This window comes from Heteronotia binoei, chromosome 11 (genome assembly GCF_032191835.1).
Source record: "Heteronotia binoei isolate CCM8104 ecotype False Entrance Well chromosome 11, APGP_CSIRO_Hbin_v1, whole genome shotgun sequence".
Classification (NCBI taxonomy): Eukaryota; Metazoa; Chordata; class Lepidosauria; order Squamata; family Gekkonidae; genus Heteronotia; species Heteronotia binoei.
The window spans coordinates 6,083,454-6,099,885 of NC_083233.1; the positions used below are offsets into that span (position 1 = coordinate 6,083,454).

Consider the following 16,432-nt stretch of genomic DNA (forward strand, 5'->3'; position numbering starts at 1 on the left):
CATACACCAGGATTACATCTCCCCCATCTTTGCCCAATGGGGCTTCCCTGTGGTGGAACTCTTTGCCACAAGCCTCAAATGGAGGTGTTTCACCCTTTAACTGGAAGACAAAGAGTTTTCTCCTACTACCTGTCCAGTGTCCCGGTATTTGAGATATTTGCTGTCATTGAAGAGTTCAGGTTTATCAGTATTGTCTGTTTTATCCATATAGCAACAACCTCTGCTTTTCATGACCTGGTAGAAGGGAAGTCTTTCTTCTCATATGAGGTTTTGAAGAGGTTCCTCGGTGGCCTTGACAATTTGTACCCACCTAGGATGCCCATTGTGCCTCAGTAGTCCTTGTCCCTAGTACTAACTCACTTAATGCCACCTCCCTTTGAGCCATTAGCCACCTGCTCCCTTGATAGCCTCTCCTTCAAGGTGTCCTTCTTAGTGTCCTTGCCTTTTGAAAAGGCAGCCCATTGGCTGAGATTTGCAAGGTAGCAATCTGGTCATCTGCAGGCACATTTATTAACCATTATTCTGTGGATGTTAATACAAGAAGGGAGACTTCATTCTGGACAGCAGTCTTGCATTCAATCTTCCAGTAAATCAGTCCCCTTGCTTCTCTCTCATGTGGGATTGCACAGATGACAATGATGAAAACTGTGTTACAGTTACCTGAACCTTGCTAGTTCATAGAATTGTCTCTGCAGGCAGACATCCCTCCCTCCTACCTTGCTTTGAGATCCGTGACTCTGCTGGCTCATAGTGGTGGCTCAGAAGAACTGAGGGAAGGAGGGTAGCTGTCCTGCTTGCTATTTATTTCCCCCCACCATTAAACCATTGGCATTTGCCTCCTATCCCATGTCTGATTTTTCCCCTGCCCTCTGCTCTGGCTTCCCTTCTTGGCACTTACTAGTTGTTGGGCACCATTTTGGGTTAATTAGACAACCCCAAAAAGTCTTGGGGTGCGTGTGTGTGCATTATGCTTCCTCCCATATTTTTAACTCTTCAGTTCTTTTAAATTTTTTGGTTAATTTTTTATAAACACGGTATTTCCTTCAGCTTGGCAAAGACATAGAGCTTAGCCCAGTATGGCCTGCCCTTGTGGATTTTTTTTATCCATGCTGGCGGGCAAGCTTGTCTATTAGACATAGTGTGTATCAAGTTAACGCAAAGTGGATGTTTCAGCATGCACAAAAAATGAACAAATGCAAGTGTTAAAAATGAAAAGATGGTGCAATAGAGCAAGCAGTTTATCGGAAAATATTTTGTGGGTGGGGGATTCTTTTATTAATGATGCCTTGCTTGGTTTTCTTTCTTGAAGGTAGTCAGTTTTCTTCATACTGTACTGTTGTGTGACAAGCTGGATTTTAGCACAGCTCTCGTTGTTTGTCCGCTGAACACGGCCCTGAACTGGATGAATGAATTTGAGAAATGGCAAGAAGGCTTAGAAGATGATGAGAAGCTAGAGGTATTTTCTGTTTAAAATGATTTTTAAAAGACGTTTCTTATACTTAGTCCAAGTCCTAATAAACTATACCTTTCCAAGGCACAAACAATAAAACGTGCTGTAATCATGACTTGATTGTTTTGTCTGTATAAATAGTAGTATGCAGAAAGTTTCTTTATGGAATGGCTGTATTTTAAGTAGTTTGTATTGGTGCAGAACATAAATAGCATTTTTGTTTGAGGGGAAATATACTTTTATACTTATTTCTGGCTTTTTTTCACAAGGTCTGTGAGCTGGCAACCGTGAAGCGCCCTCAAGAAAGAAGTTACATGCTTCAAAGGTGGCAGGAGGAAGGGGGTGTCATGATCATAGGCTATGAGATGTACCGTAACCTTGCTCAGGGGAGGAATGTGAAAAGCAGAAAACTGAAAGAGATATTTATCAAAGCCCTCGTTGATCCTGGTAAGCCACAACACTGTGGAGATCATGTGAAGGAAACTAATAAAGGAAGATGTACTTCACCCCTGCTATTCCACCCCCCCCCACCCCCGGCAGGCTAGAGCCAGTTTGGTGTAGTGGTTACATGTGCGGACTCTTATCTGGGAGAACTGGGTTTGATTCCCCACTCCTCCACTTGCACCTGCTAACATGGCCTTGGGTCAGCCGTAGCTCTGGCAGAGGTTGTCCTTGAAAGGGCAGCTGCTGTGAGAGCCCTCTCAGCCCCACCCACCTCACAGGGTGTCTGTTGTGGGGGAGGAAGGGAAAGGAGATTGTGAGCCGCTCTGAGACTCTTCGGAGTGGAGGGCGGGATATAAATCCATTATCTTCATCTACCTCACAGGGTGTCTGTTGTGGGGGAGGAAGAGAAAGGAGATTGTGAGCCACTCTGACACTCTTCGGAGTGGAGGGCGGGATATAAATCCAATATCTTCATCTACCTCACAGGGTGTCTGTTGTGGGGGAGGAAGGGAAAGGAGATTGTGAGCCGCTCTGAGACTCTTCGGAGTGGAGGGCGGGATATAAATCCAATATCTTCATCTACCTCACAGGGTGTCTGTTGTGGGGGTGGAAGGGAAAGGAGATTGTGAGCCGCTCTGAGACTCTTCGGAGTGAAGGGCGGGATATAAATCCAATATCTTCATCTACCTCACAGGGTGTCTGTTGTGGGGGAGGAAAGTAAAGGAGATTGTGAGCCGCTCTGAGACTCTTCGGAGTGGAGGGCGGGATATAAATCCAATATCTTCATCTACCTCACAGGGTGTCTGTTGTGGGGGAGGAAGGGAAAGGAGATTGTGAGCCGCTCTGAGACTCTTCGGAGTGGAGGGCGGGATATAAATCCAATATCTTCATCTACCTCACAGGGTGTCTGTTGTGGGGGAGGAAGGGAAAGGAGATTGTGAGCCGCTCTGAGACTCTTCGGAGTGGAGGGCGGGATATAAATCCAATATCTTCATCTACCTCACAGGGTGTCTGTTGTGGGGGAGGAAGGGAAAGGAGATTGTGAGCCGCTCTGAGACTCTTCGGAGTGAAGGGCGGGATATAAATCCAATATCTTCATCTACCTCACAGGGTGTCTGTTGTGGGGGAGGAAGGGAAAGGAGATTGTGAGCCGCTCTGAGATTCTTCGGAGTGGAGGGCGGGATATAAATCCAGTATCTTCATCTACCTCACAGGGTGTCTGTTGTGGGGGAGGAAGGGAAAGGAGATTGTGAGCCGCTCTGAGACTCTTCGGAGTGGAGGGCGGGATATAAATCCAATATCTTCTTCAATATCTTCTTGTAGTGAATCACAGAGTTGGAAGGGACCTCCAGAGGCCTCTAGTTCAACCACCTGCACAATGCAGGAAATTCACAAATACCTTCCCCCCCCCCCCTCCACACCCCCAAGGACACCTGCTCTATACCCAGAAGATGACAAAAAACGACTCCAGGATCTCAGGCTGAACTGGCCTGGAGAAAAATTGCTGCCTGACCCCAAAGTAGTGAACATAGATCCAAGTGGGCAGCCATGTTGGTCTGAAGCAGTGGAACAAAGCAGGAATCAAGTCACACCTTTAAGACCAACCATGTTTTTATTCAGAACGTAAGCTTTTGTGTGCTAAAAGCACACTTCAGACGAGGGGATGTTACAGTAGGTTGAAATACATTCAGTTTTGTTGATTAAGAGGGCACAGAATCAGCATTGCTGTCTGATGGCCATCTAGCCTCTCTTTTAAACCCTCCAAAGGAGAGCTCACCACCTCCCAAGGAAGCCTGTTCCACTGAGGAACAACTCTAACTCCCAGGAAGTTCTTCCTAATGTTTAGTCAAAAACTCTTCTAATTTAATTTTAACCTGTTGATTCTGGTCTGATCTTCTGGGGCAAAAGAAAACAACTCCACGCCATCCTCTAAATGACAGCCTTTCAAGTGCTTGAAGGTGGTTATCATATCACCTCTCAGTCTTCTCCTCTCCAGGCTAAACATGCCCAGCTCCTTCAGTCTTTCCTTATAGACTTGTTCTTCAGACCCCTCACCATCTTCATTGCCCTCCTCTGGACACATTCCAGCTTGTCTGTATCCTTCTTAAATTGTAGTGGCCAAAACAATACTCTAAGTGAGGTCTAACCAAAGCAGAATAAAGCAATAGCATCATTTCATGTGATCTGAACACTATACTTCTACCTTTTTAGCCATCACATCACATGGTTGGCTCATGTTCAGTGTATGGTCTGCTAAGAATCCTAGATCTTTTTTGCAACGTGGGGAGAAGCCTGTAGCAGTCATTGGCTTCATGTTCTACTTGTCTCAGTGAGATTGGCCAGTCAGAAAGGCCTTTGCCTGTCTTTGTCTGGACACCAGGAAGGACACAGCTAGGGGTCTGAGAAAGCAGAGACTCCCTAAGAGCACAGGAAACTAGGATAAGGAAAGTTGGAACAAAATGGGATCCAGAATACTAGAAATGGATGCATAGCAGGAGGAATCCATTCCAGAAGGAGACTTGTGGGAGCAAATAGACAGAGAGGAAAGCCAGGAACTACAGAAGTGAAGAAGCTTACATTGATTTAAAAGAACCTGCCAAAACGTGGCCCTCAGGGCCCCTCCAGTAGTAAAACGTGGATGGCGTTAGGGCTGCCATCCAACCTCCCTCCCCCCACCCCACACATACACTTGCCTGCTACTCATTTGGTTGGTTTGAACATCTCCCATTCATAAGAGTTCAGGCAAAATACTTCTAAACCAGCTTAATGGAGGACTGTTCCGATGTGCTTCATGATGGGTCTGGCACAGTCCACGTGGGTTCATTCCCCTAACCAAAAGGGCCGGTGGCCGATAGAAGTGCTGCCATCCGCACAAGTATATTCATTGAAGGGCCTCTCTGATTTAATTTCTGTCCATTCGGTTTTGTTCCCAGTAGATGTTGCGGCATGTCTGACTTCTGCATGCTTTAGAAATGTAACTGGTTAACTTTTGGTGGGTTGTTTTTTCCAAGGAAACGTCTGCAGAAATTTGTTTCTTTTAACTTGGTAAATCAAGTTAGTCGGTCCACTTCATGCATCTAATGAGTTCTGAAGTGCCACATCGCTTCATTCTTTCTGGCTTGAGGGATATTAAAAATACCGGAGGCAATGCACTTCTAGTTACTTCACTGTTTTTTCCATTCAGTGCCTTTATCCTCAGCTGTGCTTCGTAGGGATAGCGTGCTGTTTCCTGCAAGCAACCTTTTTCAGGATCTCACTGCAACCAGAAAAGAAGGGCAGCTTTGTGTGCTGTCTCTTGTGCACGTAAACCTACACGGCATTCAGCTGCAGGCAGATTGTCAGAGTGGACTTGGAAAGGAGACTAGATGGTTTCTCCTCCCTTCCTGGCTAATGCAAGAGGGGAAAATGTGTGTTAGAATCTAGGCTCTGATATGAGCATATGTCTGCATCAAAGGACTGCACATATTCCTCGTGGTGTGCCTGAGGGACTCATACATAACTGTTTCTGGACAGAGCCACAGGTGGATACTGAGCACCATTACATTGCTAGTTAAAGTTTGTGAAATACGTCTTCTAAGTGTAAATACAAAACTAGAGGCAAAATAGCTTGTCTTTGTTTTTGTTTTTTTTAACCAGGCCCTGATTTTGTTATATGTGATGAAGGACACATCTTAAAAAATGAAGCATCTGCTGTTTCTAAAGCTATGAATTCTATAAAATCCAGGAGGAGGATTATTCTTACGGGAACTCCTTTGCAAAACAACCTCATAGAATGTAAGTCCATTTTAAGGGAGTACCAAATCTTCACCTTATGTCTTTTGTCTGCAGTTCAAGAAAATTAAATTCTATAGCTTTGTGTATATGGAAGAAGAAAATAGGCATTTCTGCACCACAGGTTGATGTCTTTTTAATGCTCTGAACCACATTTGTTGTGTTATATGCTTGATGCAATGTCAGTCATAAGCATGTGCAAGAAATTGGACTACAAAATAGAATTCTCCTTTTCTTCTGCTTCGGTTGACTTTTTATTTGAAAACATGTGACTGCAGAAAGTCTTGTGCCTTTGGAGGGCGGGATGAAGAGCCAACAAGCCTTCTTGCATTCACAGCATGTTATTCTGAGCGTACTGTGGTTGTGCCCTTGTTTGCAAGCCTGTTCGTGCTTCCAGTGGGAGTAGTCTCTATGTTGAAAGATGGACATAAGGAGCTGCCTTATATTGAATCAAGCCCTTGATCCATCAAAATCAGTATTGTCTCTTCAGACCAGCAGTGGCTCTCCAGGGTCTCTTTAACTGATATGCCATGGACTGACTCTCGTACCTTCTGCGTTGTCATCTTGAGCTGTACCACTGAACTATGACCCCTGTTTTATGGTCAGGTGCCAGGAGGGCATCATTTGGCCATGAAGGACCTGGCCTGCTGGTGATTGGCAAGAGCTGTGTTTCACTAGAAAGTGGCAGCTTCTGGTGGGGGACTGACAGGGAGCTGCTCCTCTCTCTCCTCTCAAAAGCATTATTGCATGTGCATTGAGGCCCCAGGGGCTGATTGGGTAGGTACATCATTCCTTTCTAAAATGTTGGCCATGATCTCTTGCAAAACAGAAGTCACATGGTGCTTTCATATTTTACTCGTGTCAGACTTTATCTTGAAGGTTATTTTGCTCTCTTCTGTACAGATCATTGTATGGTTAACTTTATCAAAGAGAATTTGCTTGGGTCAATTAAGGAGTTTCGAAATCGATTTATAAATCCAATCCAGAATGGTCAGTGTGCAGACTCTACCATGGTAGATGTCAGGGTGATGAAAAAGCGGGCCCACATCTTGTACGAAATGTTAGCGGGATGTGTTCAGGTATGTGAATTCTTGGTTTTATTTAGAAGTGTGAGAGTTAAAAGCACTTTGCTACATCAGTATAGGTGTCTTGTTTCTTACATAGATCCAAGTAGACAGCCATGTTGGTCTAAAGTAGTAGAACAAAATAGGAGTCGATTGCACCTTTAAGGCCAGCTTAGTTTTATTCAGAACTTAAGCTTTTGTGTGCTCTCTAAGCACACTTCATCAGGCGAGGAATCTGGCACAGTGAGCAGAGCCACACGTAGCTGGTAGGCAGTGGCCCAGAATGGAAAATGGTACAGAACTAGTGACAGTGAAGTCAGATTATCTGGTAAAATGGTACAAATATAAGATTCAATGACAGAATAGTAAAATTAACAAATTGAGCAAACTTTTGATCTTAGTAGCATGAGCATGCAAAAGCAACAAAGCAGTAGTATGTCAAATTGTGAGAGTGTCTGCCAATGACTCTATTGCTGTGTACCTGGTCCAAAAAGAAGGAATAATTACATGTTTTTGTAAAGGGAAATCACTGTATCTAATTAACCAGAAGATATTTTTCCACGCCTACTTACCCTTCTGTATAACACACTTACTAGTAGTGAATCATACCTGCTTTGGCATCTGAAATCACTCCACTTTCCAATATATAGAGAGCCAGTTTGGTGTAGTGGTGAAGTGTGCGGACTCTTATCTGGGAGAACCGGGTTTGATTCCCCACTCCTCCACTTGCACCTGCTAGCATGGCCTTGGGTCAGCCATAGCTCTGGCAGAGGTTGTCCTTGAAAGGGCAGCTGCTGTGAGAGCCCTCTCAGCCCCACCCACCTCACAGGGCATCTGTTGTGGGGGAGGAAGGTAAAAGAGATTGTGAGCCGCTCCGCGACTCTGAGATTTGGAGTGGAGGGCAGGATATAAATCCAGTATCATCATCATATAGGACGGATAGTCTCACATTCTAGCTGCATCTGAAGAAATGGACAGTGACTCACGAAAGCTCATCTCCTGCCATAAATTTTGTTAGTTTTTAAGGTAGTACTGAACCCTTGCTCTTTTCTACTGCTACAGTTGAATACAGCTACACATCTTGATCTATAGAATAAGAGTTGTTGCCGTTACTGTTATTTTTGAAAAGGGACTAGAACAGATCTTTTTGAACTCTTTTCATGGATTTTCTAGACCAGAGGATGTATGAAACTGTTTATCTCTCAGGGCTGTTATGAGGATACATACCTATATGATCTTCTGTGCCCATGAGATTAGGGTGCCATTCTCTACCTATCAAACTAAAGGGATTTTCACACTCTAGCTCCATGAGCATGCACAGAAGCCCCACCATGCCTGCTCACTGGGGTGGGCATGGTCATCCCACCAGTTCGATTCTGACCACTGTGCTAATCTTCTTCATGGTCTCTGTGCATCACATGTATGGGATATAGTGTGCCTGCAACAATCCCAATTGGTAACTTCAGAAAGAGGATTTTTGTACCTTTTCCAGTGTCATGTGTATTGTGCATTCTCACTGGAAGGGACATGAGGATCCCACCAGTTCTTTTCTGACCTCCACATGGATAGGATCTTCCTCCTCAACTTGGTTTGTAAAGTTGCCTTTTCGTCCAGACGGGGCTCAGAGATTCGTCTGGTCAGTGCAGAGTCTCTTCCTCCCTCCTAGATCCAATTGTCTGTGCATCCCAGTTGCTGAACAGCCACGGACTGGGACCGGTCCATGGCCTGGGGGTTGGGGACCCCTGCTTTAAATCACTTCGCCAAGCCAGCTGGAAGGGCAAAGAACACAACATAATCAGGAGAGGGAGGGCAAGGAGTACAAATACAATAAGAAGAAGAGGCACATGAAGGACTCTGAAAAGCCCAAGAGCCCCTGGCACCTAGTGGACAAGCACGCCTCTTCCCCTTCTCATTTGCCCAAATCACCACTGTTCTCCCACTGCAGCTCATCACAGCTGCTACATCTCTCACACTCAGACAAGGAAATTGACCTTGGCTAAAGAATCAACGCACTTCAGATTGGGAGACACAATCTCCTATCCTTTTCAGTACCCAAACCCCAGACTGATGCCGCAGGCCTCCGCATTGAAACCATTGCAACCAACGGAACGAAACATGCCTCTCACCTTAAGAAGCATTCACCAGTGGCATTTAAAGAACCAGTACCAACCTAGCATATTTCCAAGCCTTCCAGTACAGAGGACTCTTCCAGTCAGTTGTCTTGTGAATCAGGCAATGATGGATCTGACCATCAGGACTCTCTCTGACACCATAGGTGGCAGAAGATCTCCCAGTCTCTCCTTTGGAGGACGTTCAATCCTTTGGGGAGTTTGTGAAGCACATGGGACACATCCTTACCCTTCAGTAGTTCAACCTCAACCTGTCATTACCAATACAGTCCCAACATCATGCAGATGGACACCTTGACAGCAGTAGCATTTCCCAGGACTTCAGTGCTCCTCCAGGCCACTAAGGCACCATGGCCTAAGTCAGCCTCAGTCTCCTCTAGAGGCATAGATCATATGTATAAGGTCCAAGGGACGGGGGCAGAATTTTTATTTTATCTCCCAACCTAATTCTGTGGTGGCTACATCATCCTCTCGGGTCAAATGCATGCACTCTATGCCACGTGACAAAGAAGGTAAAAAAACTGGATGCCCTTGGCCAAATATTTTACTCAGAAGGTGTTGGGGATCCAGACCTCCAACTATGCTGCCCAAATGCAAGAGATCTGCAAAACTGCTACATGAGCATCACCACACACCTTTGTGAAGCACTAAGCCCTTGATGTACATCTCCATCAGCATTCAAGAATGGAACGTTTGATCTTACAGTCTGCTTGCACCTGAAGAACTGCCAGCACCCTCCTCCACGTAGGCCTCAGCTTGCTCATCTCCCATGGGTATGATGCACAGAGACCACAAAGAAGATAAACAGGTTGCTTTCTTGTAATTGTTGCTCTTAGAGTGGTCATCTGTGCATTCACGCCACCTGCCCTCCTTCCCCACTGCTGTCGGTCCTCAGTTAATTTTGGGATCAAAAGAAGGAATTGGTGGGATGTCCATGCCCACCCTAGTGAGCATGTGTGGTGGGGCTTCTGTGCTTGCTCGTGGGGGCTAGGGCATGATCATGCCATTACCTTAGTAGGTTCCAATCCGGATCAGCACAGATGCCCTAAACCCTATTCAAAGATCACGTTACAGGTAAGCAATCTGATTTTTCATGAGCTCTCCGGAGAACGGTTGGGATACCTGTGCAATCAGTAGTTTTTTCAGTTACTTTAGAGACGAGAAGATGCAGTGTTTAGAGCTGATCCTGGTGTGTAGTTTAATCCTTACGTTTTATAACCATACTTTCTTTTAAAAAATCAATTTACAGAGGAAAGATTACACGGCATTAACGAAATTCCTGCCACCCAAATACGAATATGTTCTAGCTGTTAGAATGACCCCTCTTCAGTGTAAACTGTATCAGTTCTACTTGGATCATTTAACAGGTAAGGCATCATTTATGCTTCATCCCCTGGCATGCTTTGTTTTGCTTGGTTCCAGGCTGGGTAGGAGGGACGTTCCTAATAGGACTTGCTGATTTATGCACCAGCCTTCATGTTCAAGCTCTTCAGCCGACAGGCATATTTTTGGAGCTCTGGAAGGCCTCTGACTTGGCTTTTGGTGACCCAAGGCTAAGTGGCAAGGTCAGTTGTTTTATTCTGATTGTGACAAAGTCTGGTTTGGGTGATCTTGTTGACTGTGCATTGTGTGTACCTGTGCATGAGAGGTGGGGATTGCTTCCTGACAGGCATGTCCTGCCTTAGGCCCTTTGGCTGAACATGTATGTATGAAGCGTGAATCATTTTAGAGGATAGTCATGCTGGTTTGCAGCAAAACAGTATCTGACACAAGGAGCTTTGACTCCCTAAGTGCATGCCCCTCAAAATCTTGTTCTCTAAAGTGCTCGTGGGCTTAAATCTAGCTGCTCACCATGTGACTCGGTGTTTAAAACATCTTACAGAATCATAGAGTTGGAAGGGACCTTCATGGTCGTCTAGTCCAATCCTCTGCACAATGCAGGAAATGTCCTGGATTTTATGTGATTATGATGGGGTGGAGAAAGTGGATAGACAAGAGATTTTTCTCCTTTTCTCATAATATTAAAATTCAGGGTCAGTCATTGAAATTGTTTGGCTGTTATTTCAGGATATACAAAAATTTGCAGGCACCAATTTGTTCGTTCTTTCTTTGAAATGTTTTTTATTCTACCTTTTCTTGTCAGGCAGTTTACTCTGATAAATCATACCACAGAAAGTTGTGGTGATGCTGCCTTTAAGAATAATTAGGCTACGTAATTTGCAGAAGACAGGTCGTCAACTGATAGCTCTGATAGCTAAATGGAACCTCCATATTCGAAGTGGGACTCCAGTTTTGATTCATAGTGAGATAAGATATCCTAGAATTTATTTATTTGACGTGTTTGTATGCCATCTTCCCATTTTAGCAGTGCTCAGGGAGGTTAGGTGGTTTCCAGGAGACCACGTCTAGGAACAAGATGCTCTACTTTGCTTGGTCTGATATGGCTGCATGGTGCTTTGGTTCTTATTACATTGGCTGAGGTGGTCTGATCTGTTGTTTGTTACATTGGCATTTCTGTACTCGGGTGGACTGACCTGTCATTCTGTACTCGGGTGGAATGATCTGTAAGACCTATGAGAAACTGGGTGTGAAGAGATTTCTGTTATGCTGATAATAAATGGCAGGTGAAAACCCTGTTGCCAGTGTGTTACCTTCTAACAAACCTAACTAGACTTTATTTGTGAAAGATCACAAATAAATTAGTGACCATGTTTTGTGATGTTATGTTTAAAATGGAAGGGATGTTGGCTCATTTCACTTGAATGAGTCCTTTTCCCTCACCATACAGCAAACAATAAAGTAAACAAATATCTTCTTTTTCTTGAATGAGAGTATAAATATTTAATTTTTACAATCTAGAATATGTAACATGGTTTGTGGAAATTGAGCCATTCTCCACCACCTCCATATTTGTGTGAGCCTGCAACACTAACGTCAGAGTTGTGGTAATTAATGTGGGAACTCTGCCTCCAATACTGCAATATTTCACTGGCCTGAGGATGTGAGATTCTAACTGGCCTGAAAATGTGAGATTCTAACATATATGCTACAAACCAATGCAAGGAAATTTAGGAAAAGCTTGAGTTTGCCAATTTCCTGTGTGATAGGGCGGTGTTCGTACTTTAATGGTATTGTCCCATTGGAACCATGCCTTAAAGATGGACCTTTCTGATTAAAAATTTGGAAAGCTCTATATTTCTGTCCATAGAGGGAAAACCCTGGGTTCAATATGTTCAGTTTGGTGTAGTAGTTAAGCCAGTTTGCTGTAGTGCTATAGTGTGCAGACTCTTATCTGGGAGAACCAGGTTTGATTTCCCACTCCACCACATGCAACTGAAGTGATCTTGGGTCAGTCATAACTCTCTCAGAGTTGTTCTCTCAAGAGCAGTTCTTAAAAAGCTCTCTCAGACCTATCTACCTCACAGGTTGTCTGCTGCAGGGAAGGGAAGGGAAAGCAGATTGTAAACTGTTCTGAGACTCCTTTGAGTAGTGAAGGGTGGTATATAAATCCAATCTCCTCTTCTGTAATGGAATAGTTCAGGAAGGAGCTTTATAAAGGGAAAGGAATTGTGGATTATACTACTATGTATAGCAAGGGTGTCAAACATGCAGTTTGGGGGCCAAATCAGGCCCCGGAGGGTTCCTGTCAGGGCCTTGAGCAAGTCTGCTTCCTTCTCCCTCTCGCTTGCTTCCTTCTGTGTCACAGCTTGCTTTGCCAGGCTTGCTCAATCACACAGAAGCAACACAGCAAAGACTGTTATTTTCTCCATTGGCTGAGGGGGCAGAGAGGAAGAGCTTGCTTTGCCAGGTTCTCTCAATTGTACAGCAGAGCTACTGAGCCAAGCCTCTCTTCCTTCTATTGGCTGAGACTTCCCCTCCCCCCGGTCTCCTGGGGAGGGAGGGAAAGAGCCAGAGCTTCCTTTGCCTAGTTCCCTTGATCCCACAAGAGAGATACAAAGAAAGCACCCTTTAAAAAAATAGAAAACAGCTCTGTGTGTCCTTTATAAAGTTTGTATCTCTGCTTCCTAGCATTACATTTTATGACACACATGGCCTGGCCCAATAAGGTGACATGTCAGATATGGCCCTCATAACAAATGAATTTAGACACCCCTGGTGTATAGGATGTTGTATCAATTTGTGTTCAGATCCTGTTGTCGGTTCATTCTTTTCCAGTAATGAAGTACCATTTGTCTTCATATTAGTATCAAGTCTAATATGCTGTGCTAATTCAGATTTCAAAAATCCTAGTGCCAGTACATTATTCATTAGATGTGTCCTTATCAATTGTGTTGACCTACACCGTGCTTCTTAAATGTCTCTTCATATGGACTTAATGATAATATAACATTTCGTTGTAAGAACTCAAATGGGATGTGCTACAGATACTCAAATGTGAGAAACTGACTGGATGCGCCTAGGCAACGTCATAGGTCCTGAACAAATTGGCTTCTCCAAAGGCAAATCTGCTATGGACCATTGCTGCACTCTGGTCTTCCTTGCTGAAAAATATATGCATACCGGGACAAAAAAATTATATGCTGCCTTCATCGACTTGAAGGGCGCATTTGATTCAATAGATAGAGCCCAGCTATGGATTAAGCTAGGTTACCTGGGAATGGACCCTCGTTTGCTGTTTCTCTTGAGGAAACTTCATTCTAATACTTTTTGCCAAGTGAAATTTTCTTCTAGCAGTGACCTGACTAGCAAATCCCAGCGTTAAAGGGGGTTAAACAAGGTTACGTGCTGGCTCCACATCTTTTTAATTTTTTACTGACCTGGTACAATTTTTGAACCCTATTAATGGCCATCTGCCTAAACTAGCAGGTCGAGCAGCCCCCTTATTACTTTATGCCAATGATACTACCATCCTCTCTTGCACAAGTGTGGGCCTGCAAAGGTATTTGAATGCCTTCTATGACTACTGTAATTGTAATTCACTCTCTATCAATTATGCCAAATCTAAAGTAGTTGTCTTTTCAAATTGCTGGCGCCCACAGAGATGGTTTATTGGCAACTCAACAATTGAGCAAACAATTTTTTTAAAATACTTGGGGATACTTTTAACCACAAGTTAAGCTTGGTTTCACATCGTAACAACACCGTCAACTTGGCTAAATGTTTGGTTGCTCAAATTAAACAATTTTTCTTTGCTAGGGGCAACCAATTCGTTCCGGCAGCAATTAAAGTGTTCAAAGCTGAAACACTAGCTCATATGGATCTCAGCATTTATCAAGAAAGTGGAGGGCATTCAAGCCTCACTCTTTAGACAAATTCTTGGTATGCCAAAATGTGTATCCTGCTTTGCTCTCTGCTCTGAAGTGGGTCAGTCTTTGGTGGGGACAAAAGCCTGGATTGCAGTGTTTAAATTCTGGCTCAAAATTCACTTTAGAACAGATCCTAACAGCCTTTTTGATTGTATGAAAAGAGACCCATATATTTCACCCTGGTCAGCAGTTCTTATGTCCAAACTTAACCAGTTGGGGATAGAGGTTGATGATTTTTTTACTTCTGATGAGTCATATATCTTCAGATGTATTAAATTGAGATTGTTGGAGTTGGAGGAAACGAAACTATGCCCAACAGACCCTTATATTTGCTCCGCAGCATCCTTAGGTCTTTATGCTTTCTGTGGCAAAATGCCCCATTATCTATCAGACTTAACCATTCCAAGTTTGGTGTAGTGGTTAAGTGTGCGGACTCTTATCTGGGAGAACCAGGTTTGATTCCCCACTCCTCCACTTGCACCTGCTAGCATGGCCTTGGGTCAGCCATAGCTCTGGCAGAGGTTGTCCTTGAAAGGGCAGCTGCTGTGAGAGCCCTCTCCAGCCGCACCTACCTCACAGGGTGTCTGTTGTGGGGGAGGAAGGTCAAGGAGATTGTGAGCCACTCTGAGACTCTTCGGAGTGGAGGGCGGGATATAAATCCAGTATCTTCTTCTTCAAGTCATCGCAGGGCATCTAAGTTGGCTAGACTAAATGCGTTTCCCTCCAAAGTTCTACAAGGGAGATATCATCGAGTCCCTTTACGCGACAGACTCTGTTCCTGTGGAGCGAATATTCCCGACTCAATTCAGCATATATTGCTTGACTGTTCCTTTTATCATAATATCCGTAAAGATTTATTTTGCAAGCTTTCTTTCTCCCCAGATTTGTCTATTCTGCCACCCTGTTATTATTTATTGAGCGATACTGAGGGGGAGGTTAGCGAGGGTGTGGCAAAATTTTTGACTGACATCCTTAAATTTAAATCTGACCATGTTTGAATGCATTTGTAATCTCGGTTTCGTCTTGATTTTATCTCCAGTGTTTACATTTTTATATTCTGTGTATTTTTACTCGCAACTGTTATGCCATTAAAGGTTTGGTATGGTGAGAAAAGAAGCGGTGACAGATTTTTAGGAATTAAATGGAAGAAAATGTCAATTGAGTAACTAAACCTTTGCTGTAAGATGTTTAGTATATGTGGCAGAAATTTGTGTTATAATGACTTAAAATGAAACATTGGTTGTCTTCAAGTTCTGAAATAACTTCTGTGTTCTATATGTTCTCATCAGGTGTCGGCAGCAGCACAGAAGGTGGGAGAGGCAAAGCTGGAGCTAAACTCTTCCAGGATTTCCAGATGTTAAGCAGAATTTGGACTCATCCTTGGTGCTTGCAGCTGGACTATATTAGCAAAGAAAATAAGGTAAATCTCATCTATCTGTTTTTTGTCACTAATTAAAGTTCTCAAGTAAAGAATTTACTTAGAGAATTTCACTGAATTAATGGAAATTTCTTTTGTTGCATGAACATAAAAAGAACCCTGCTGGATTGAACCAGTGGTCCATCTTGTACAGCATCCTGTCTCACACAGTGGCCAGCTAGAGCTTCTAGAGGGCCAACAACAGGGCATTAGAAGCTGGCTGGTTTTTTTCTGGGAATTTTACTTGGGTCTGTTAACCATTTTTAAGACATTTTTGTCATTAGCAAAATATCCTTTAGATATATATAAAAGCACAAACGTACTGGTCACTATACACCTCATCAGCCATTGGCCCATCAACCACCACTCAAGTTCTTTTGTGTTCAATTGACTGAGTCCACTCCTCTCTCCCGCCTGCTGTCACCTACCCACTCTCTGTGGCATTCTGAAGAGAAAGTAGGCTGCAATGATGAAGAGGTGGGGAGCTGTAAAACGGAGTTGTTCCGCCAGGCCTTCAAGTGAGGCAGCGGACATCCATAGTAAATTGAGTCTGGCCTCCCTGTCGCAGCATTCCATTGTCTATCAGGCCTATTGGAACATCATCGGTTCCAGCTCTGTTTGCACTATGGCCTGATTCAGGTCTTCCACCTGAAATGGAGTAATTTTATTGTTTTAATTATTTTATTGTTTTGTTTATTTACTTCTAATTTTTTTGCTTATTGTTATTGTTGAAGTCTGTTGTGATCCGCCCTGAGCCCGCTCATGGGATAGGTCATACTAGAAATTAACAAAAAGAGATAAATAAAACAAAGGTGGTGCTACTGCAGTTCCTTCTCCTGCTAGCCTCCAGGGCAGATAGCTACTCAGGTGGGTGGGTGGGCCTTTTCCTC

The 16,432-nt window shown here is 43.8% G+C and overlaps 1 protein-coding gene across 7 annotated transcripts in view; it reads left to right on the forward strand.

Annotated features, from left to right (window-relative positions):
- ATRX (ATRX chromatin remodeler) overlaps positions 1 to 16,432 on the forward strand; it is a 164,173-nt gene that overhangs the window by 105,344 nt on the left and 42,397 nt on the right. For all 7 annotated transcript variants that reach the window (XM_060249503.1, XM_060249504.1, XM_060249505.1 and 4 more), the window contains 6 exons: positions 1,310 to 1,456; positions 1,720 to 1,897; positions 5,531 to 5,668; positions 6,569 to 6,744; positions 10,108 to 10,225; positions 15,415 to 15,545. In XM_060249503.1, the coding sequence (XP_060105486.1) occupies positions 1,310 to 1,456; positions 1,720 to 1,897; positions 5,531 to 5,668; positions 6,569 to 6,744; positions 10,108 to 10,225; positions 15,415 to 15,545 (888 nt within the window). The remainder of the gene's footprint in view (positions 1 to 1,309; positions 1,457 to 1,719; positions 1,898 to 5,530; positions 5,669 to 6,568; positions 6,745 to 10,107; positions 10,226 to 15,414; positions 15,546 to 16,432) is intronic.